At 40.8% G+C, this 22,819-nt stretch overlaps 1 protein-coding gene across 4 annotated transcripts in view; it reads left to right on the plus strand.

Annotated features, from left to right (window-relative positions):
- The first annotated feature begins 814 nt into the window (after window positions 1–814).
- SH3PX1 (sorting nexin 33-like protein SH3PX1) overlaps window positions 815–22,819 on the plus strand; it is a 328,612-nt gene continuing 306,607 nt past the window's right edge. For 3 of the 4 annotated variants that reach the window (XM_067141233.2, XM_067141236.2, XM_067141234.2), the window contains exon 1: window positions 815–892. In XM_067141233.2, the coding sequence (XP_066997334.2) occupies window positions 857–892 (36 nt within the window). In that variant the 5' untranslated portion in view covers window positions 815–856. Of the gene's footprint in view, window positions 893–1,488; window positions 1,511–22,819 lie in introns of those variants that run through there. The other variant, XM_067141235.2, reaches the window with a different exon arrangement.

A 22,819-nucleotide genomic window follows, 5' to 3' on the forward strand; every position in this document is an offset into this window, starting at 1 on the left:
CCCAGAATTTCTTTAGCAAGTTAGAAGTTAATACCTCAATAATACTTTCTTTCTAGACCTAATTTATTTATCCATTTTTCGTATTTGCATTTCCATTGATATTTGAATTTAGCGCGACGTTTCAGGTCAAGTCACTTGGAGTGCCACCGTCGAATTGTCTCCCATTTTAACAAGGCTATAAATCCGTAAGTGTCGCGTTTTGTCTCTACTGTATTTGCTATCACCTTCTGTAATTATTTTCCCGTCATGGTGGACATGCATTGTGGAAATTAATAAATAAAAAACAAAATAAGAAATTAATAAGTAACTAAATATACACAATGCTATGTGTATTAATGGTTTACAATTTTCTTTTTACTCGTAATATCGTGTCATCTTGAATTTCATGCTTTCGTGCTGTTCCTCATTCGAACAACTCAGATAATAATAATTTTTTCATTCAATAAATGAACTAATAATTGAACGGACAAGGCATCCGTTTGAAATAATTCTTTATGGTGTTTATTTCTATGAGATTAGGGTTTCTTCATTGGTTTTTCGTCTCTTCATTTTCTGCGAAGATCTTTTCCCACGACAGTAATAGCAATAGTAGTAACAGGTGGGCAGAAGTGTAATTTTTAATAATTGATATTTAACGTCCCTACTTACATTAAATTAAGTAAAATTAAATTAAATTAAATTAATTTAAATTAAAAAATTAAATTTTGTTTTGAGGGAAAATTGGGTCCGTTACTAGCGCAGTTTACGGCTATGGTTGGAACTGTCATAGTAACATTGTGAAATATTATGATCAATCTTTTGTTTTCATATATAAGTCTACGGTCCGCATGTATCTGGTGGAGTGTTTCTGACGTTGATGTCAGCAGGCTGTATGAAAATGGCGGGTATTCAGGTGAGTTGTGCCTGCTGTCGTTCGTGGCCACCGCTCAAATTAAGATGCGTTTGCTTTCTAATGTAGTAGAAGGTTGTTTTTGACTTCTTCTAATGTATAGTTTTTAAAGTTATGCGTGATTTTTAGTTGCGAGTTTCGAATATTGATGTCTTGATATGTAGGCGTAGAATTCATTAGATAACCATGTTATCAATTTATACGTCAAGTGTATGGTTTTGAAGTGTTACAGCCTCCGTAACTACACTTTGAATATGACTTTAAACGGTGTCATTGAGTGTGATCCTTGGAGTTCCTGTGTGCTTAGTGCTCATAAACCATTTCTAAAGAAACCGATCTCATGCGAGATGAATTACAGTGTGTTACTTGTGCATTTCGTTTGTGATGAAATTTGATTAGCAGTACAGACATGTCGTAACTTTCCGTTATATTAGCACTTCATTTCGTAATGTATTGGATATGTGGTCTTGAACAGCAAGGCAGCGCTGCTTTGTTGCACCTATGCTTGATGTGTTAGTTTGATGGTCGTATGTATAAATTAAGAAAGGAACAATAAATTGAGTTATGAAAGCATGAGTATTTGGTGGATTTATGTTTACATAGATAAGCTAAAACGTTATGGTAAGTTTTGGTTATGGTTATTGGATCTGTAGGCCTGGGAATGCTTTACTGTTGAAGTTCTGTAACAATTAGTGGCGGTACTACCTCAGTGAATCAGAAAGCAAAAGCAGGTGTAATTGTCTGAATAGTCATTTGCTACTGATGGTGGTTTCTTAAGTTTTCCGACTTACAGATGTAATGATCGAGTATGTTTCTATGGTAATGCTTCAATAGTCATAGTCCTGACATTTGTGAATTTTGTTCGATATAGATACCTTTTTAAGATACGACATCTTGTGGTATGTAAGGGTATGTGCAACAGGTGGTCAGTTTACTACTGGGATGTAAAATTCCCATGCACTTTTGAGCTACAGTCTCTCTGTCTATATCTGAACTGCAGATTTCTTATTATTAGTTCATTGATTCAAGTCTATATGTGCATGACATTGAATTCTACAGAAGGAGTTTTAAATAAAACTTGTTCAAACCATAGAAGTATAAACAGCAAGGGTGTGATGGCATATAGTTCTGTTTCTATGAGTTTTTATTTGACAGTCAACCGGAAGTCGGACATTGGTGCCAAATTGTTATGAGTACAAACAGCTGATTCACAACACAACACGAATGGAAATGTATATACGTGAAAAGTCCAGAATCAATTATTTTTGTAGCAATATGCATAACTTGCATAAGATTAACAACGTATTTAGGATAAGGCTATAAGATAAAAAACAGGTAAATGGTTGAACAGATCAGATGCAAGAAAATGAAATTTCCATTCATCATCTAGAAGAGCTCGCATTGCTGATAGATTCACTTCCTCCTAAGGAAGGAGAAAATCCTACAAAGGGAATACACCACTCATTTCTGAGTCACTATCAGCATTGTCATTGTTTGTTGAGGTTTCATTCTCGCTTGATCGTAACAAGATTATAACGTTTTCAACATAATCATCTGTGATACTTTCCCTCTCCCAAGCTTCACTTATCTCAGATTGTGTCTCACAACCTGCACTTACACGGCGTACGGCTTCCCACAGAAGTCTTTCAACTTCTGAAACTGTGAAAAATTTGTTATTCACAGCTACATAATTCTTCACTTGGGTCCAAATCAATTCTATGGCGTTAAAATGGCAATGGTATGGTGAAAGGCAAACAACTTTATGCCCATGTCTCCTGGCTATTTTATCAAGGACCAAGGGGAATGTTTTCATTCCCTCGGGAAGGGGCTGGCCACCTAGAAGGTAACGCCTTCTCTCTGGCCAGGAGATTTGGCGGGTTTGAAGGATCGATGGAGTTTGAAGAGGGGAATGGAGATTTGCATTGGTGAAGGAGTTGGGAGGGGGTCCTGACCTGTTGGCTAAGTGTTTTATTGATCTTTTCAATATATACATTTTGATTACAATTCACGTATTTTGTGCTTTTACAATGTGATTTTGCAGTATTACAACAATAACTGTTTCACGTTTTCATCTTCTTGCTGGATTATATGTGTTCTCATCTAACTTTGTGTTATTGAAGTATATCTCTTACCCCCGTTTATTTAAAAACTTTATTGGGGGTTATTAGGATTTTGAATGCAGTGGTTACATGTTATTTGCAATATTTACAATGTTTACTGTTGGTTACGCAGAAATTTACAGGGTTTAGTGCGTTTCCAGTTGGTTACGATGAAATTTACAATATTTACAGTGTTTAGCATTGGTTACAAAATTATTTACATTGTTTGCACAGCTGGTTATAAAATTATTTACATTATATACAGTTGGTTATAGAATATTTACATGGTTGTTAATGCTGAACATCGAAGTTTTGCTGGAAACATATTTTTCTTTTAGGTCCTAAGCTCGTTTGGATGCTATACACTGCTTCTGAAACATAAATGAGATACGTTAATACACAAGTTTTAGCTTTAATTTTGAGATCTGATGGAGGGGAGGAGTTCGACGAGGGCTCACTGGGTAGTTTGGGTGGTTGGTTGGGGGTGGGGGTTTTCAAGGGGTTATAGGATTATGAGGGTTAGTGTGATGGGCTTTTGCGTCACAGCTTCCATTTTCCTTAAGTGGCACCCCCATCGGGTGGAGGGAGAGACCGGGAAAGGTGGAACGGGGTTTGAGTGAAGTGGTGGTGTAGGGGTGGGTCTCCTCGTAGGAGTTGGTTGAGAGATGGGTTATCACAGTCTAGGGCTCAACGGTCGGGGCGTTAGAATTGTGTGAGGATGTAGGAGTCGAGGGTGGGAAGGGGAATGTTCCGAGGAGGTCAGCCATGGGGTATCGGAAGGGGAGTCGGAGTGCGTGGCGGACTGTGCGGTATTCGATAGATAGTAAGGGGTGGTACAGGTTCTGGTGGGAGTTAGCAACGGCCGCCCAGGTGATGAGGCCGTAGGTGATTTGGGGTCGTACGAAGGATTTATAGGTGTGAAGGAGCAGTGAGGATTTGAGATCCCACCGGGTCCCGGCTAGTGGCGCACTAACCGGGCTCGGGCGGCAGTCTTGCTTTTTAGGTATTGGAAGTGGGGGCGGAAGGTGAGGTGTTGGTCGAAGAGGATGCCTAGGTATTTTAGTGTGGGTTGTGTTCTGATAGGGGATCTACGGATCTGGAGTTGGAGGTTGTCAGGGTTGCGGGATACGCTGGTTTTTCCCCGTCTACATCTGAAGAGGATGGACTGGGTCTTTTCAGGATTTAGTTTTAGGTGCCACCGGTCGCACCAGGCTAGGAAGGTGTTGAGGTAGGGTTGGACTGAGCGGTTGATGGTTTGGACTGCATGTAAGGGAGCTAGGATGGCGGTGTCATCGGGGAACTGTAGGAGTTGGATGGGGGAGGAGGAGTTTAGGGGACGTCAGCCACGAATAGGATAAATAGTAGTGGGGAAATGGGTGATCCTTGCGGGACGCCTAGTGTGAGGGGAAAGGAGGGTGAGAGTTGGTTCCCGATGGAGATTTGGGTTGAGTGATTTGTGAGGTAAGAAGAGATGAAGCAAACGTAGGAGATAGGGAGGGCGAAGAACCTGAGTTTGAATACGAGGGCGGGGTGCCAGACGGAGTCGAAGGTAAGCTGGAAATCGACGGTGATTAGGAGGGTAGGGCAGGCTCGGTTAAAATTGTTGGCGGTAGTTTGGACGAGTTGGAGGAGTTGGTCTTCTGTGGAGAGTTTTGGGCGGAAGCCGAACTGTGATGTGGGTAGTAGATGGTGGGATTGTAGGTGGGGGTGGAGGCGACGGACCAGGATTTTGTCTAGGATTTTTGCTAGGACTGTGATGAGGATGATGTGGCGGTAGAAGCTTAGTTCGGAAGGGGGTTTGCCTTGTTTCGGAAAGAGGAGCATTGTGGTGTGTTTCCACGATGAGGGGTAGAATCCGGTACGGAGGATATAGGTGTAGAGGTCAGCCAGTAGGGATAGTAGGCTACGAGGTGCGTATCGGATATGAAGGTACCGGGTTTTATCAGGTCCTGGAGCAGTGTTCCGGGATTTGGAGAGTACGGACTGTATTTCGGCCGGGGTGATGGGTTCGTTTAGAGAGTTGTTGATAGGGAGTGAGTGTTAGAAGGTTTGAGTGGGGGTGGGGGGTGGAGGCATGGTTTAGGTAGAGGTCGGTGTTGGATTTATCGAAGTGGGGATCTCCGTGGGTGTTGAAACGCTGGCGGAAGTAATGTGCAAAGACTTCCAGCTTTTCCTCGGTATTTGCTGGAGCTATGCCTCTGTGGATGATGGGGGTGCGGGTTTGGTGCCGAGGAGAGTGTTGAGTTTGGCCCAGAACTTAGCGGGGTGGGTTTGTAGGGTGTTAAGTTTGGAGCAGGTTTGGGACCAGGAGCGATGGGTATGGGCTGCTAGGTAATTGCGGATGGTTCGGAGGATTTGACAGTGTAGGTGGAGAAAGTAAGGGTCTCGGTGGTAAGAGTGGGACAGTTTTTGATAGTATAAGAAGGGGGGGAGGGGGGAGATTCGGTGTTGGGAGGGGGAGTGGAGTGTTGTGGGGATGTTGGAATCTGACTCTTGCGGAGAGAATGAATGTATTTAGGTTATCTACGGATGGTTTTTGGTCGGTCAGAGGGGGAGGAGGGGTTCTGGAGTGCTTGGTTGAGTGTAGCTTGGTAACTTTCTTTTTTCTATATTATCAACCACGTAAACTGGGTATTAGAGCTTGTTTTGTTTCACAAGATGCACGATATCCCCCCCCCCCTTCCTCATGTTATCGCGAACCGAAATACTGTGGTCCTTGGACCACTCAATCAACTCATTATTTCTAGCCGCCAGTGTTGGGGCTCTCAAGAATGACCGTGAACTTGACAAAGACCTCGAAAAGAATTGAGCACAGTACAACACACAGCTGATAGCACGTGGTTACAGTAAACAACAGATCGACAACACTAGTAACCAAACCTAGAGTCTAATGCGCTCTATCGGAACGATCGGCTGCCTGTAGTTTAGTGGCGCTCTGAACGGGTTGCAGCATTTTTTGTTCAGTAAATGAGGATGTGTTAAAAATGACACTATACTACCCAATACTAAAATTCATACTACACTAGAATGCCAGCCTTGATAACGATACACTCACTAACACGAACACAATAGCGCTATAATATTTAGCTGATTTGAAAAACATACTATACAGATAATGATATCACTCAAGGTAGACACTGTTATGTAGCCCAGCCACATGTGCTACGGTATACTATATTAGCAACGTGGAACTCGGACCAACAGCCTCTCAAAGCTTTAAGACAGTGGGGGTTGGAAAAGGGAGAGCGCATGTCGAGATGGGATTGGCTTAAACGGTAGGCGTGTGCTGGTTGCCATAGTAATTGCCACCTCCTACTACCACACTGAGAGCTGTCGGAACACGCACGTTGTTTTAGTAGCACTATAGGAGAATAATGGGCTTTGTTATGTAGGGTAAAGGAAGTAGAGGAAGACCAAGACAACGATGGTTAGACTGAAGTTCCTAATGATTTAAAGATAAGAGCTGTAGAAGTAAACAAGGCCACAGAACTTGTTACAGATAGATGATTGTGGTGGCAGTTAGTAAATTCATAGAGGTTTGCAGGCTGAATGCTGAGAGGCATAAGTCTATAATGAAGATAATAATGTTATTTTGCTTTATGTTATAGTAATTAACTTTAATGGTTTTTGGAGACGCTGATTTGCCGGATTTGCCGCAGGAGTTCTTTTATATACCAGTAAGACTACCGACAAGGCTGACGTATTTGAGCGCCTTCAAATATCACTGGACTGAGCCAGGATTGAACCTGCCAGTTTGGGGTCGCAAAGCCAGCACCTCAACCATCTGAGCCACTCAGCCCAGCTATAATGAATATGTATGCATGTACGTTCATACGAGGGCTGTAAACGAAGTAGGGGCAACATATTCCAGGCACTCGCAGGAGATCGGTCATGCGCAAATACAATGTGGAAACGATCAGGTAGCACTGTTCATGTGTAGTGTGCATTTGACGGACATCCAGTGGAGTGTTGTTGCTGTAGGTCGTTGAAGTGTCAATTTCACAGCTCTAAAGCATGTTTTGAAAAGGTGATCAGCATTCTTGGATTAAAATCAAGGTTGCCCGTGGCAAAAATGCACCAGAAAATTATAGAGGTTTACGTGAAGCCTGTGGCGAGAATGCATTATCGCATAGGGCCGTTCAACAATGGGTCAAGGTGGTTCGTGTAGGTCGGAATGAGACTGTGTGAGGCAGGTTTGCACTATGCAGGTGCACTCCTCAAGATCAGATTGACATCGTGAGTGGTCTCGTTTCAGTGGACAGTTGATGGACTGTACGGGAATTATTCGTAGATGTTGGTCTCAGTCATCCAATAGTGTGGCACATACTGACAAAATGTCTGAACATTGGGCTCCACATCAACTCGTTGACGTAGAGAAATGGCACTTCTATGCACTGCCTGGCATCCACCTGGACAGATATCACTACGAAGGAGACTCATTTCTGCAGCGTACTGTCTCCATTGGTGAGATGTCGGCACGAGCCTACGAGCAGCCTGAATTAAAGAATCGATTGAATAAATGGCGTTATCCATGATTGACGCGTCCACAGAATCAACAGGAACCCAGTCAGATTAAGCTTACGCTGATTATGGCATATGACTAGGAAGGTGTTATTCTTATGCATGCTATGCCTGAGGGACAAACCATTAACAGCGACTATTATTGCTGAATTCTGGAGCGACATCTGCGTCTGGCTATGCGGCGCACACATCCACGTTTATTGCGAGACGATCGCCATGTCGCAAATAATGTCCTGCTCTTATTGCATTGGTGGCATTGGGAGGTCTTGGAACACCCTTCGTACTCACCAGACAAGAGTACTTATGACTTTGTCCTGTTTCTTAAGTTGAAGGAACCCCTCTGAGGCCGCCAATTTCCTGACATGGCATCTGTATTCGGCGTAATAGGGTGCTTCGTTGCTGTCATCAACAGAGAACGCTTTGCCAGTAGCCCCCAGCGGCTTCCTGATATTTGGCAAAATGTAATAGGCTGTGCGGGTGACTACATTGACATTTGGAGTTTTCACATACTATCATCATCCTGTTCGTTTCATCTTACCCAGCTCCTGCATTTATGGCACTTCTCCACCTTCCTCTCTCCTCCCACTATTCCTCTTCCATCATTTTTTTCCAGTCCAGGTTGTTTCTTCTTGTACTCCTCTTTGTTGAATTGATCCACCTTGTTCTAGGTGTCCCCTCTCGCTCTCTTTTCCTTGAACTTCATTTGTTTGTTATACGTTGCTTGCACTCCTTCTTCCAGGGCGACAGTCATCAGGCTGATGAGGTCCAAACTTGCTTCATTACCTTACCTGCTACTATTTAACTCTAAAAAATAAATTTGGGTAGTGCGCCAGGTTTTTCTTACTCCACCAATAATAGATTTGCTATCAGTTTCACTACTCGAATTTACTTGATCCATGTGGCCGTCATGTCTGCAAAAGTCCACTGGACGCCCTGTAGGTGGGGGCGCACACGAAGAAAACACCCACATTATCCCCTGCCTGTTGTAAGAGGTGACTAAAAGGGGCGACCAAAGAATGATTTTCTTAGAACCGTGAAACTACTTGTGATTAGTACCATCACATGGGGAACATCGAGTCGCTTTTACTTACGCGTAGTACCACTATGTTAGGTACAAAATAGATTTGTGAATAGTAGCGATAGTGTGTGGCTCAGGATGCATTTTACAGTACCTGTGATTCGTACCCCTATATGAGCAACACCATGGGATGAGTGACACCATGGTTCTGCTTCGCCTATGCTTAGTACCCACTATGTGAGGAACACCACAGGATAGTGCGGGTCCCTGTGGTTAGTACACTTATGTGAGGAACACCATAGGTTTGCGTTGCCTGTAACTAGCGCCGCAGTGTGCGAAACACCATAGGTCTCTCTTACATGTGCGAATCTCATTACCTGTGAATAGCACCATAATGTGTGGAATACCGCGAGTCTACGCTACTTTTGATTAGTACCGCCATATGACAAATACCATGACTCTATTTTCATAGCAATAAGTGCCGTTATGAGGAGCGGATGACCTGGATTTTGGACCTATTTCGACTACAAGCATCATAGATTCATTATTGTTTTTTAGAAGCAGTCCCTTGGTCAGTAATACTATTATTTAACGCTGGTTTCTGGGAATGTGGGGCATTGCGGGTCAGATCCACTGATTGTTTTAACTTCATATCCATTCATTCTTCATCCTCACGTTTTCGAATCTGGTCAGTGGAGGATTCTGGATTTTTAAATTGTCTTACAATTTCTTACCATTAAGGGCCGATAACCTAGATGTTAGGCCCCTTTAAACAACATCATCATCATTAGAGTCCACTGGAAACAATACTACCACTGATATATCTTCAAGTATCACTCAGTCAGTGCAAGCTCGTTCAAACTCTGAGTTTCTGGATTGGTTACCGAGCTGCCGATCCGCAAATATCAATCTTGCACATTCGTCCACATTGATGAATAGCAATCTTCAGCCTATACTTCCCAGCCATACGCTGTGTTTCTAAACCACTTGTTGGAACACTTTTAACCGACTTCAACTGTCTATACCAATACGGTCACTGTTTTCCTTGTTGCACAATCTTCACTGCTAGGCCATGTGCACAGACTCTTACCCAAACAGAAATTTATACTAAATAATACACATATGCAATATTCCCTAACTACAAATTCTTCTTACAATATTATGTTCTTACATCTTAATTTAACAAATTCACATGATATTCACTACTTTTTATTTCAAATTATTTGTGAAAATTTCCTAACGTAAAATGGGGTATCGTACTCTTGTATGGTTAGGCCTATGCTATAGTCAGTGTACCCAGTCTCTTTTTGACCAAGGTTTCCCAAACCTTCTCCCTGGTAACACTCATATGCCTTTGTTATATCTGTGAATGTCATGACCAGATCCTTTCCATATTCCCAATTCCTTTCCATTAATTCCCTTGTTGTTGAAGATTGGGTCCACTGTAAATCTTCATCTATAACCATACTGTGCCTCTTGCAACTCTCTTTGTACCTTTCTTCTCATTCTCTTCTATAACATCCTTTCAACGGTTTATGGCGGAAGAGGACCCCAGTCCCAACGGTAGATAAAACTGAGGAACTTTCTCCTGTCAGCAATGTGTCTACTTCAGTGAAGCAGTTGCAAAAGGTGACTGTTTTCCTGAGGAGCGGCCTAAAGTTGCACTTGGCAGCAGGTATAAAATGCCTCTGGGAGTGGCGATCCCAATAATAGCCTGTATATGATATGGTACTTCTAAATTTTTCCATACTAACATATTTCAGCAAATCAGGATGGGCAAGATCTCTGTAAATTGACTTGATAAGGAACATTGCACCTTCCGGATGTTCATGGTATTTGTAGGTTTCTTTATTTCTCTTGTACTTATGACAGGAACCATACAGATGGTGCTGGGATCTGCAGTTGGTAGTTTTTGTCCAGGTAGTTGTTTGGTATAAGCATTGTGCTTCTTGATGCATTACCTCTTGCTTCTCTTAGTCATGCATTCATCACCTGAATACATAGGGGTTGTCTGTATGAGAACTGTGACTTGAATGTATAGACAGGTTTGTTTTGCTGCATAGTGGGGTAGGAGAATCATTCACCTGATAATCCTAGATACTTGTAACTGTTCTCGATACTAAGAATTTGTCCCTATTACTTGATTGAATGGGTCCAGCATAACTCTGACGATGGTATACATAGTGAGTTTGTCTTCAGTCTGTGTTTATGTAAAACTGTGTGTCTGTGATAATAAGCTTTTAGGCTTTTGCCATGTCTGCAATTACAGGCTGTGAAAGCATCAAAATAATATTTATGTCTATGATTATAATTTCATTATAGGGATATTTGTGACTTTGAAATACCAGATCTTATGCAGGATCCCAATCCTTGTACAAAATAAAAATGAAAATAGACACAAGTAAAGGAGGATTTGAACCCTTGCTGCTCTGAAAAGTCAAGAATCTGCTCAATGTAATTCCACACCTTTACTTCAAGCATGTGGACATCTGTTGTATTCCATTTATGTGCCAGTGTTTATACCACAATTTGAAATAGTGTTTCTATCAATTTTGATGTGACAAGACTGTGCAGAATGGTGGTGATTAGGTATGTCTGTAATTAGTCACAGCCTGTATGTCTGCAGTTAGTCATAGCCTATCACATCTGTATATCACTCCATTTTCTCTGGAATGAAAATGGCTTCTTTCTCCAATCAGATATGTGATTCTCCAGCAACAGGAATGGGGTTGGATATTGTTTGTACACTATGGTAACATTTCATAAAACTAATTAGAAAAGTGGACTCTGCTCTACATAAACAGGTATAATGTTTCTAAGATAAGCCTTGCTTACTGCCTCATTTACTGCTTTTGCATTGCACAGGGAAGCCTATATCAACGTACATGTACATTAAGTTGCTATAAGATGTCACATATGATAGTACTGAAGTAAGTCCTTTATTTCCTAGCACCGAGCTCGATAGCTGCAGTCACTTAAGTGCGGCAAGTATACAGTATTCGGGAGATAGTGGGTTCGAACCCCACTGTCTGCAGCCCTAAAGGTGGGTTCCCGTTTTCACACCAGGCAAATGCTGGGGCTGTACCCTAATTAACGCCACGGCCGCTTCCTTCCCATTCCTAGCCCTTTCGTATCCCATCGTCGCCATAAGACCCATCTGTGCTGGTGCAACGTAAAGCAACTTACAAAAAAAAAACAAAAAAACCATATATATATTTCCTAGCAGATTGCATATGTTTAGGAAAAAATATTCATTAACCTGTTTCTCACACGTTTATGAATATTCATAGTCAATTCAGATCTAAAAAGACCTGAAAATGATCATGTTTATTAATACTATTATAGGGAAAAGTAGTCGTAGCTGATTGACCCGATACTCAGTTGCTTACTGATGAGCAATTGAATTAGATATATGTGGCTAGTAGTGTGTAGCATTCATCCATCCTGATGATGGCAGTGACATGGACTCTAAAAGATATTTCAAGGTGTTGGGGAGCCATGCTCATCCATGACTGCTCCACAACCTCCCATAATGCACGAAGATTGGTTGGAGTAGGGTCCAGAGTGTTCAGATCCCTCTCGGTAGCATCTCAGATGTCCTCATTAAGATTCAGGTCGGGCAATCTTCAGAACTAGGCAAGCATCCTCATGTCTGTAGAGTGTTCATTGAACCAATCTACCAAAATTTGGGAGCGATGGGCTAGTGCAGGAAAAAGTTCCCTGCATGATGCTGGAGGTGAAGTAGGTGAACATGATGAGATAGCAGATTCCTGGAACAATCGCTGCCAAATATTGGCAGATATAGCAGGGGTCCCATTTCATTCCTCGTGAAGAGTCCTCGTACAAGGATACTGCTACCACCGGCTGAGTTGTAGCCCACTGTGCTGGCTGATTCTCTCATGCCCTGTTATCGTCGTGTAACAGGTGGTACCTCAACTTATCTGACCAGGTGACCTTTATCCAGGGGCAGGCAGCTGTGAGCTTACATTTGGGAGATACTGGGTTTGAACCCCACTGTCGGCAGCCCTGAAGATGGCTTTCCGTGGTTTCCCATTTTCACAGCAGGCAAATTGGTGGGGCTGTACTTCAGTTAAGGCCAGAGATGCTTCCTTCCCACTCCTAGCCCATTCCTGCCCCATCATCGCCATAAGACCTGTCTGTGTCGGTGCGACATAAAGCTATTGGTTGTGACCTTTTTCCATACTTCGAAATTCTAAAGGTAGTCTTCCTTTGGACATGTCAGTCATTGTGGCTTGTGATGTGCAGTGAGTAGAGGTACCCCTGTGGGATGGTGACTCCTGTACCATGTTGCAAGCAGATGGTTCTGGATGGCATAACTGCTCACATATCGTTGTTCAGCATTGAATTAGCTAATGATCTGCTGCACTCTAGGCCCATACCATCTGAGCTAGCCAACTGTGACCTTTCCCAACAGCATGTTGTACTCCATGGCATTTGACACTGGTGGTGGTGGTGGTCCACATACGGGACACTCTTAATAGAGTGGCCCATGGTGAGCCCAGTGCCTGCACGGCTTCAGAGAAATGGCCCGTACGTCTGGCACCAGCAGGCTGGCCACAATCAAATTTCAGAGACCTCATGTTTTGTCCATCCTGTGGTCAACTGTTAATCACACTGCCAGTATGAGGTCTGATGATACTTCAGTCATGTGCTACTCTGTACTATTACATTTACTGGGCTGAACACTGCACCGTTTTGCCAAAACGGCAGCTATCTTTAATTCATTTGCTCTTCATTGTATAATGAGACGTAGACACCAAGGGTCAAAGTTTATAATTTTCATGTTCCGTATTGATGACAATATAATTATTGTAGATAAATCAGAGTCTCATAATTTATATAGTTTTCCTTCTTCCTGGAATATGCATAAAATCCTCCATTATTGCCTGCGTAGGCTATATAATTCCTCATGAACTGCAGGGATAACTCGCTGACTTCTGAGTATAAACTTTTGCCGCTCGATGTTTATGCATGCCACTCTGTAGCAAGTACTGCTGGAAAGAGTGCCTGCTTGTCCCTGCTCCATTAGGTGATGTCGTGCACAGTGAGTAGACTTCGATCAGTCTCTAGCTGACTGGAGTATTAAGGAGGAGATTAGAATTCGTATAAGATCACAGAATTATTGCCAAGAGGATTTACTGTCGGTATTGAAAATGTGTGTGCTGATGATAAAAGTAAGAAATATTTATTTCCCAACGAAAGTGATTTAGAAATACTTTTTTATTATCTTGATCCATGTATTACTGCACTTCATAACTTATCAAACAATTTTACGCTACTGTTTGCTTCTTGTAATCCCAAGAATTAAATAGATAAAACAGTTCCACCCACAATTGTATCCCATTACGGTATTTTAGTAGGTACGGTACTAGTATGTGTGCTGTCTGTCGCCATGCTAATGATCATTCAGAGCAACTGGTGACGAGGCAGTCTAGCGCAGTTCTGCCTGTGTTTATTCAATTTGATTGCACCAGTATCATATGGTAGATAATTTGTTCCTATGAAATCTGGTAGTAGGATAATCCCAGCTCAGCTTGGACTCTCTTTAGGACACTGGGTACACCTGACTATGCAAATTATATACATTACATTAAGAGTTTTTTAAATGTTAAAGCTATGAGAATCTTTCATAAAAAGAATTAAGTTGACTGAGGGCTGTATTTATAGGCATAATTTCTGAAAAAGTACAAATTAATACAAATTATTTTTATTTTTGAGAAAAGATTTCATTGCTTCATTCAGGTATCTTTGTTTTTCATCCAAATGCTAACCAATTATTTATACATATTAGAAATTAATTTTCAGATTATGAACTTATTTCCATTAAAGTTTGATTCAAATTTAGTGGGGAAAGAACTTTTTTTTCCAAATATTGTACTTTTTGCAAGTTTTATGTCAGCCTGTTTTTTGGTTCTTTCTGCAAAGTATACTCCCCTACATTGATGCTGTTATACTAGAGTTGGAGAGCACGTACTGATGTTCTGTGAATTAGACAGAAACTTCTGTCATAACTAGAAACCTGTCTTGGTGAAAAGTTCTATGCTACAAGAGTTAATGCTGTTTTGAAGGGAAATTGTCATGGAGAGCTTTGAACCCGATGTGTACAACTTCATAAAGCAATGCATTGCTTACCTGGTGAACTACTGTAATTTTCGTGAACTCATCTTTTTCATATATGAGTTGTTTGTTACTAAAAGTTAAATGTTGTGTGTCTTTCATTTAGGAAGACATAAGGTTTCCTGGTATACTTAATCTCTCACTAGATTCAAACTGGCTGTATGATGGCTTCTGTGATCTCAGACTGGTGTATGTAGCTCTTCATCTGATAAAGTATGGAGAGAAATTTTTCCACAAATTTGGAAGAACTGTTGGAGTTAGTTTATTTTGTTTTGTCAATTTCTGTAAGCAGCACATATGCTGAGAGAACTTTCAGTGTTATGGGTAGTATTTGGACCAAGGAGAGAAACTCAATGTCTCTGAATCTTGGAAAAAGTGAACTTAAGATATCTTACCCTTAAATTTGCAGTATTCATGTTCTAAGTTTATAGCATTTGTGGGTAAAGGAGGAGGGAATATAATTCTAAAAGCAGCAAAAAGTAATACAGAATATCACTGGAAGAAGTGTCCGACTCGTTGGCTGAACGATCAGCGTACTGGCCTTCGGTTCAGAGTGTCCCGGGTTCGATTCCCGGCCTGGTCGGGGATTTTAACCTTAATTGGTTAATTCCAATGGCACGGGGGCTGGGTGTATGTGCTGTCTTCATCATCATTTCATCCTCATCACGACGCGCAGGTCACCTACGGGTGTCAAATAGAAAGACCTGCACCTGGCGAGCCGAACCCATCCTGGGATATCCCGGCACTAAAAGCCATACGACATTTCATTTTTACTGGAAGAAGTGAAGAACCCAGTTTCATGAGAAATATACTTTTTTTTTTTTTTTGCTAGTGGTGTTACGTCGCACTGACACAGAATGGTTTTATGGTGACGATGGGATAGGAAAAGCCTAGGAGTTTGAAGGAAGCAGCCATGGCCTTAATTAAGGTACAGCCCCAGCATTTGCCTGGTGTGAAAATGGGAAACCACGGAAAACGATCTTCAGGGCTGCTGACAGTGGGATTCGAACCCACTATCTCCCGGATGCAAGCTCATAGCCGCGCGCTTCTAACCGCACGGCCGACTCGCCCGGTATACTCATTTTACTGTTGTGCAATGCTTGTAGGTAATAGTTAACAATACTCATTCAATTATTATAATGCACAGGTAAGAAAGCTACCAGAAGCGAAATATATATGAGACCAGTGACTTAAAGAAGTTCTGTAGCACTTGCAGATCTTGAGTCTTGATAGCAGCTGTCATTCCAGCATTTGGCCTTAAGATTGTTAAGAGGATATAGATTCAGTACAGTGGTGCCTAAAATCATGAACCTTGCTTGAATGTCTGTTACAACAATAACAACTCACGTCAGTCACTTTCCTCATTATTGTCACAGTATTCCACCTTGCTCCATTATACCTACTAGTTATGCCCAGGGTAAGGCCAGATATTGATTCTGGAATCACCTGTGGAGACCCTTGAATTCAATGACTAATTACGGAAAATGTGATCACGTTGACTGCATACTATGATCGGAATGAGTGGTTATTAACACAGTGCTGAAGAAGCTGAGTTGATAGATATTTAGTTCTTGGTGCGATACTTGCTTAATTCTTAAGCTGAAGTATGTGTACAACTGTAATGGATGTTTGCTGTTTGTCTTCTGAGTGAATAACTCTGTTTTAAGTGCTTGCACTCTGTGGTCAAGGATGCAGGTTCAAATCCTGACCTAGTCAGTTGGGATGTGAGTCCTTAAATTTGTGGGACCGTCATCAGCAAATGTTCCAACAATTTTTAGCATCCACTTCATAGTACAAACTTCCAATGCTTTGGTGTCTTGAATCTTATAGCAGTTGACGTGCAGTTTCTTTATTATTATTATTATTATTATTATTATTATTATTATTATTATTCTGAAGTGTAAGTACGAAACTAAAGATTTAACATGTCTGTTGAAATTCCATACCAACCTCTTTATTCCAACTAACAAAGAGGGCAAAGAAATTCTTTCTGATTAACACTTGCACACAACCACTTAATTGTACTACTTGTTTCAAATAATCCAGGCAACATTTTCTTCTTTCATAGTTGATCTGCCTTGGTGATATTTTAAGAACAGGTGTTGATTTTCCCAGTTAACTTTGCACCCCTTTCCTTATCTTCACTCCACTCTAAAATTGTCTGTGTTACATGATACCTTATTTACAAGATACATTTCACAATGTTTAATGTATTTCAAGTATACAATTAGGAATCCAATTGCCTTTGAATTGATGGCTTTAACCTTTTGTATACCGCAGTGTATACCGACTGTATCTGACTTGTCATTTTTTCATTGTGTATATTGAACTTCTCGTAGGTTTCTCATCCATAGTTATATTGTCAAATGGACATGGCTGAATATCATGATACAGCCAAAAGTAAAAGCCTTGTGGCTTTTATTTAATTAAGCCCCCTTCTCGTAGGTTTCTTATACATAGTTATATTGTCAAATGGACATGGCTGAATATCGTGATATAGCCAAAAGTAAAAGCGAGGTGGCTTTTATTTAATTAAGCCCCTGAAAATGATGATGGGTACATTTGTACTCAGCGTGGTCAAGTATGTACACTTCTCTCTCTCTCACCTATGCATCATGTGTTTCTTATTTGACAACTATGCATACTTCAATAGTAAGAAACTGAAATTTTTACATTATTAGCTTGAAAATGAGCAGTATGGAATGAAATGCAGCAAAGGGAAAAAGTATTAGCAAAAATCAGGAAAGGTGTATGGCAGGGCTGCTCTCTCTCCCCATACCTTTTTTGTGTATTCATTGAAGAAGCCATAAATAAGTTTAAGGCAAATACCAAAGGAGTAAATGTAAATGGGCACCATATCCAATGCATTTGACTTGCAGATGACATAGCAACTGTAGCAGACGCCAAGAAAGAGTTGTCTAAAATGCTGAATGTAATAGCATTGTCACATTCACGCTTAAACATTAATATCAAGAAGACCAAGGTATTAGTTGTGAACGAATTCACACCAACATTAAGGATAATGACAAAATAGTGGAACAGGTCAACAGTTTCCCTTATCTGGTAAGCCTGATTACCAATAACAACAGGTGCAGCAAAGAGATCAAAAGGTGAATAGCACTTGCCAAACAGGCATTTAGTAATAAGAGAAACCTTTTAATCAGTACAAATTTACATTTTAGAATTAGGAAGAAATTTGTGATTTCTTTTGTATGGAGTGTGCTATTGTATGGCTGTGAACCTTGGTCAATCAGAGATCAGGATTGGAAATGACTGGAAGCATTTGAGATGTGGATCAGGAGACGAATGCTCAGGATTAAATGTTTTGAAAAGTTTTCCCGTTTCTATCAATGTAATTTGCCGCAGACTAGTCAGCCGCTCCCAGGGGTGCTCAGTTCGAACTATGATAAACAAATTGCCCTAAAATTACCCTGGATTTGATGGGGAACATATAACCAAATATGGACATGGTGAGGTCAACTAAAAAACTACAAATAAAGCAAGGCGAAGCATGACGTCAGTTTTTGGAGGAAATCTGTTTATTAAAATATACAAGAAAGTATGAACAAAAAGAGCAAAATGTATCAAATGATCCAAAGTTTTACATGACTGAAATTTTCTTTCCGCTTGATAAAGTCCATCTTGAGAATCAAAAATATATTACAAATGTACAATGTATGCCGACGCACATACTTAACATATCGAATCAAATCTTAAAGTTTCGTTAATTTTACACCTTGGGCTTGCGTGTTCACACCACGCTCCTGGCTTTACTTTTGTTAACACTTTGAATTGTAGATGAGCACGTTCCCCTTTCATGCACACTTGACATTGCAGTGGGGGTCCCTATCCTTAAGAAAAGACGTGATTTAATGCGTAAAAAGGCGACACAAAAGACTAATCTAACTGTACAAAATATAACATGCTGAGTGCTAAAACATCCTACGCACAAATATATACACCTCGAATCATGAGCACAACAAAGAACACACACAAAATCAAAATCACATAAAAGGCAAATATACACATTCAAAGAAACAAAGACTTGTCATATTTTCCAGGCCTCATACAGAAAAGCATGCGGCATTCTCGCAACTCTCATACGAGGGGCATTTGAAAAGTCTGTGCAAAAATAAAAAATACGTGTTTGGGGTAAACCTTTTTTTATTTTTCGACATAGTCTCCTTTTAGTCTTATACACTTTGTCCAACTATGTTCTAGTTTGTTGATCCCTTCCGAATAATAGGATTTGTCCAAGTCTGCAAAATATCCATTAGTGTTTGTAATCACTTCCTCGTCTGAATAAAACCTTTGTCCTGTCAGCCATTTCTTCAAATTGGGGAACAAATAGTAGTCCGAGGGAGCCAATTCTGGAGAATGGGGGGATGTGAAAGGAGTTGGAATCCTATTTCCATTAATTTTGCGACCACAACTGCTGAGGTGTGTGCTGGTGCGTTGTCGTGATGGAAAAGGACTTTCTTGTGGGCCGATCGCGGGTGTTTTTCTTGCAGCTCGGTTTTCAAACTGTCCAGTAACGATGAATAATATGCACCTGTAATAGTTTTATCCTTTTCCAGATAGTCGAGGAGGATTATCCCTTGTGAATCCCAAAAGACAGTCGCCATAACCTTTCTGGCTGAAGGAACAGTCTTCGCCTTTTTTGGTGCAGATTCCCCCTTGGTAACCCATTGTTTAGATTGTTGTTTTGTCTCAGGAGTATAGTAATGTATCCATGTTTCGTCCACAGTGACGAAATGACGCTTAAAGTCCTCCGAATTCTTCTGGAACAGCTGCAAACCATCCTTGCAACAATTCACACGATTCCGTTTTTGGTCAAGCGTGAGCAATTGCGGCACCCATCTTGCGGATAGCTTTCTCATGTCCAAGTGTTTATGCAAAATATTATGTACCCGTTCAGTCGAGTTGCCCACAGCACTAGCAATCGCACGCACCTTAACTCTTCTGTCATCCATCACCATATCATGGTTTTGATCAATGATTTCTGGAGTCGTAACCTCCACAGGCCGTCCAGAACGTTCAGCGTCACTTGTGCCCATATGGCCAGTCCGAAAATTTTGAAACCACTTATAAATTGTTCTAATCAAAGGTGCAGAGTCACCATAATGTTTATCAAGCTTCTCTTTAGTCTCCTGAGGCGTTTTGCCTTTCATAAAGTAATGTTTAATCACCACACAAAATTTTTTTCATCCATTTCTTGAAAATCACTCGACTTCCTTGATTCACACGAATGCCAAACACAAAGAAATAGACCAATATGGCTGAGACTTGGTGTGCGTTCATTCAAGAGATGCTAATAACTAAACAAGACCTCGATATGCGCCGGTGGTGCCATCTCTCGGACTTTGCACGGACTTTTCAAACCACCTTCTTACACTCAAAGCCTCAATGGAAAATATAAGGTAACAAATTACACTTTAAGCAACATGTCCTATTCAACACAAGTACCTGAAATAAATTACATGACACAAATTCAAAAGAGAAGTCTTTAACTTTCAACACATAATTCAACGTTGTATCCTGAAAAAGATTACATGACACAAAATATTCCTCAGCGCGGTTATATCCTTAAAGAAAATCCTAACAAAAGTTTGCGATATAAAACTCGTCTGCAGCAACACGTAGTGACACGGACAAAACCCCAAAAAATTATCACGAAGTGTAGGCCGCTCAAATAAAACTCTCCTCGGTAGACAAACATATTACCCTCGCCAGCACACGGCGGAATGACTCGAAGCTGAGATTCACGTCTCTCAAAATAATGCAGCAAACATCAAAACCACAGGGTCCAAACTTTTTCACATGCTGCTCAGCAGTCTACCCGAGGCAAGTCACACAATCAAGAAAAATGCAGGACTTATAAATGAGGAACGCATCCTCTTACTCAAAATCACTTGTCCTAAAGTTGGCGAGACTGATTAAGTATATGAAATGACGTCGTCTAACATTCGCTCGCATGAAAAGAGACAAGACCGCGCTGGTCACAAATCAAAGCACTTGCGCTCATGAAGTTAAACACGAATAATAAAGTGGCCCACTCTGTAATAATACCATAATCTGAAACTAGAAAATTGCCACATAGACAACCGATCATGTCTGAACCTCGGAAAGTTACTGAAATATCTCAATCCTACAACACAAGAAAACTCGCATTAATAATAATAATAAATTAATAATCAATTTTTCTAATATTCGGAACTTGAAGTACGAAACTGTGTTCGCGGAATTCGTGAATCAGTTACTAATTTACAATCTTGATGTACAAAATAGTCATGAAGATGGCGCTATAATAATTTGTGGATCCAAACTCCACCGTCTCACATACTCTCATTCACACATCATGCAATAAATCCCAGAAAACGTGACGGCATGTTTCCATACACTTTGAGCTCCCATTAATAATACTTTAATCTAGTCGTTCCTGACTTTAATTTGAATCCATATTTACATTTAAGCCCCGAGACGTACACTGCGTCTCAAACATCAAAGCAAAACAAATCAAAAATATATAAAATAAGAAACTGACTCGTAAAATAAATGATGCTAACCACTCAGCTAAATAAATCAGAATAAAATGTAAGAAAGCAAGAGAAATAAATGAGAATAAAATGTAAGAAAGCAAGCTGCGACCTTATGCAAATGGTCCACATTTACGTTACAATTATATTTACATTTACAAGCTCCCTGACATTTACTCTAAATAAGACGCTGTCCTTCCTAACAAAGCAAAATTTACTGTAATAAAATATCAAAACTAATATATCCTCCTTTGCAACATTTAAACACGTTCACACTCATGCAATTACATTGAAAAATTCTGCACTAATCTATTTCGTTGACTTATCGCTGCCAGTCTTTCAGGAACAGCTGGCGCCCATGGTGTTTTAGCCAGCCATATCGATGATGATGCCTTCAGAAAATACTTGGCTCAGTCCTTTGGTCTCCATTCTGGCATCGAAAAGTGATGTATTTTCCGTCGCTGCTTCTGGATGTCGTCTAAAACATCCCCTCATTAACGATGTAGAAACCAGGTCAAGATTAAACCAGCCAGTTACTAGAATACTACAGCCGGAGTAATTTCCACTGATCATGAAACCAGTTCCCATTCAGTCACGGAACAACTTCTCTTATCTAACCCCATAACTAGGTCAAATATTTCCCATTTAAGAACTGGGCTGGAAATTGTAAAGTTTATGCCCTCGGGAAACCATTTACACAGGCAGGCTACTATGCATTCGACATGATTAAATGAAACTGTTCTCTCCCTCTGGAAATTGAAACTTAAATGCCATTCTCCCAGTATTAGAAAACTGGAATAGATTAAATGCAGACTGAGCATCTTCCAACAAAATGCACAAGTCCCCACACGATCACTCGCGTAAATTAAAACTTCTTCTCACGATGTTACCAGCACAGAATCTCGCTGAATAATAGGGTAGCTAACTGATGCGGTCATAGTTTTTATTAATTCGTCCTCTAAGATGCCGTTTTATCCTCGATCGGGGCCATCACTTCCCTAGACCAATGCCTAGGCATATTGACTGTGGCTCTATCATTTCATTGGTTCAACACATCGCGTACCCGACGCTTACTTCAAATGTAGATTTCCAGCTCCTGTAGCCTCTCACCGGGCCTCCGAAATGTTGTCCGTTGGTCTGGCTGTTGGGGTTCTATTGTTTCCTTGTTCTGCTTTGTGTACGTCATGTCAAAATTCCTCCTCCTAAACTTAGCTGGCAAGCAAATAAACCCGAGCTCTAAGCTCCCTACAGAAATTGCAACACGTGCTTCTGAATGTAAACTTTCCCTGCCAGTTACTAGTACTTAAAAAAAATGAAATATTCTCTGTACATTTGAATAAATGACTGACTGATTAAATTAGCACTTCAATAAGGGCTCAAAAGAGAACAAACAAAAGCATTCTAGAAGAAATTCAAGGGAAGGGAGAACCGATTTTAACGATACAAAGAAGAGCTAAATTCACAGGCCACATCTTGTGACACAACACTTTTCTTACCAATCTGCTGGAAGGAAAAATCACCCCTCTTCGTTCACATATAGTATCTATAGAAAGCCCACTCAAATGGCCACTACTATAAGAAATGACTCACTACACCCCCAAACACACAAAGCGGCTAC

Source organism: Anabrus simplex, chromosome 2 (genome assembly GCF_040414725.1).
Source record: "Anabrus simplex isolate iqAnaSimp1 chromosome 2, ASM4041472v1, whole genome shotgun sequence".
NCBI lineage: Eukaryota > Metazoa > Arthropoda > Insecta > Orthoptera > Tettigoniidae > Anabrus > Anabrus simplex.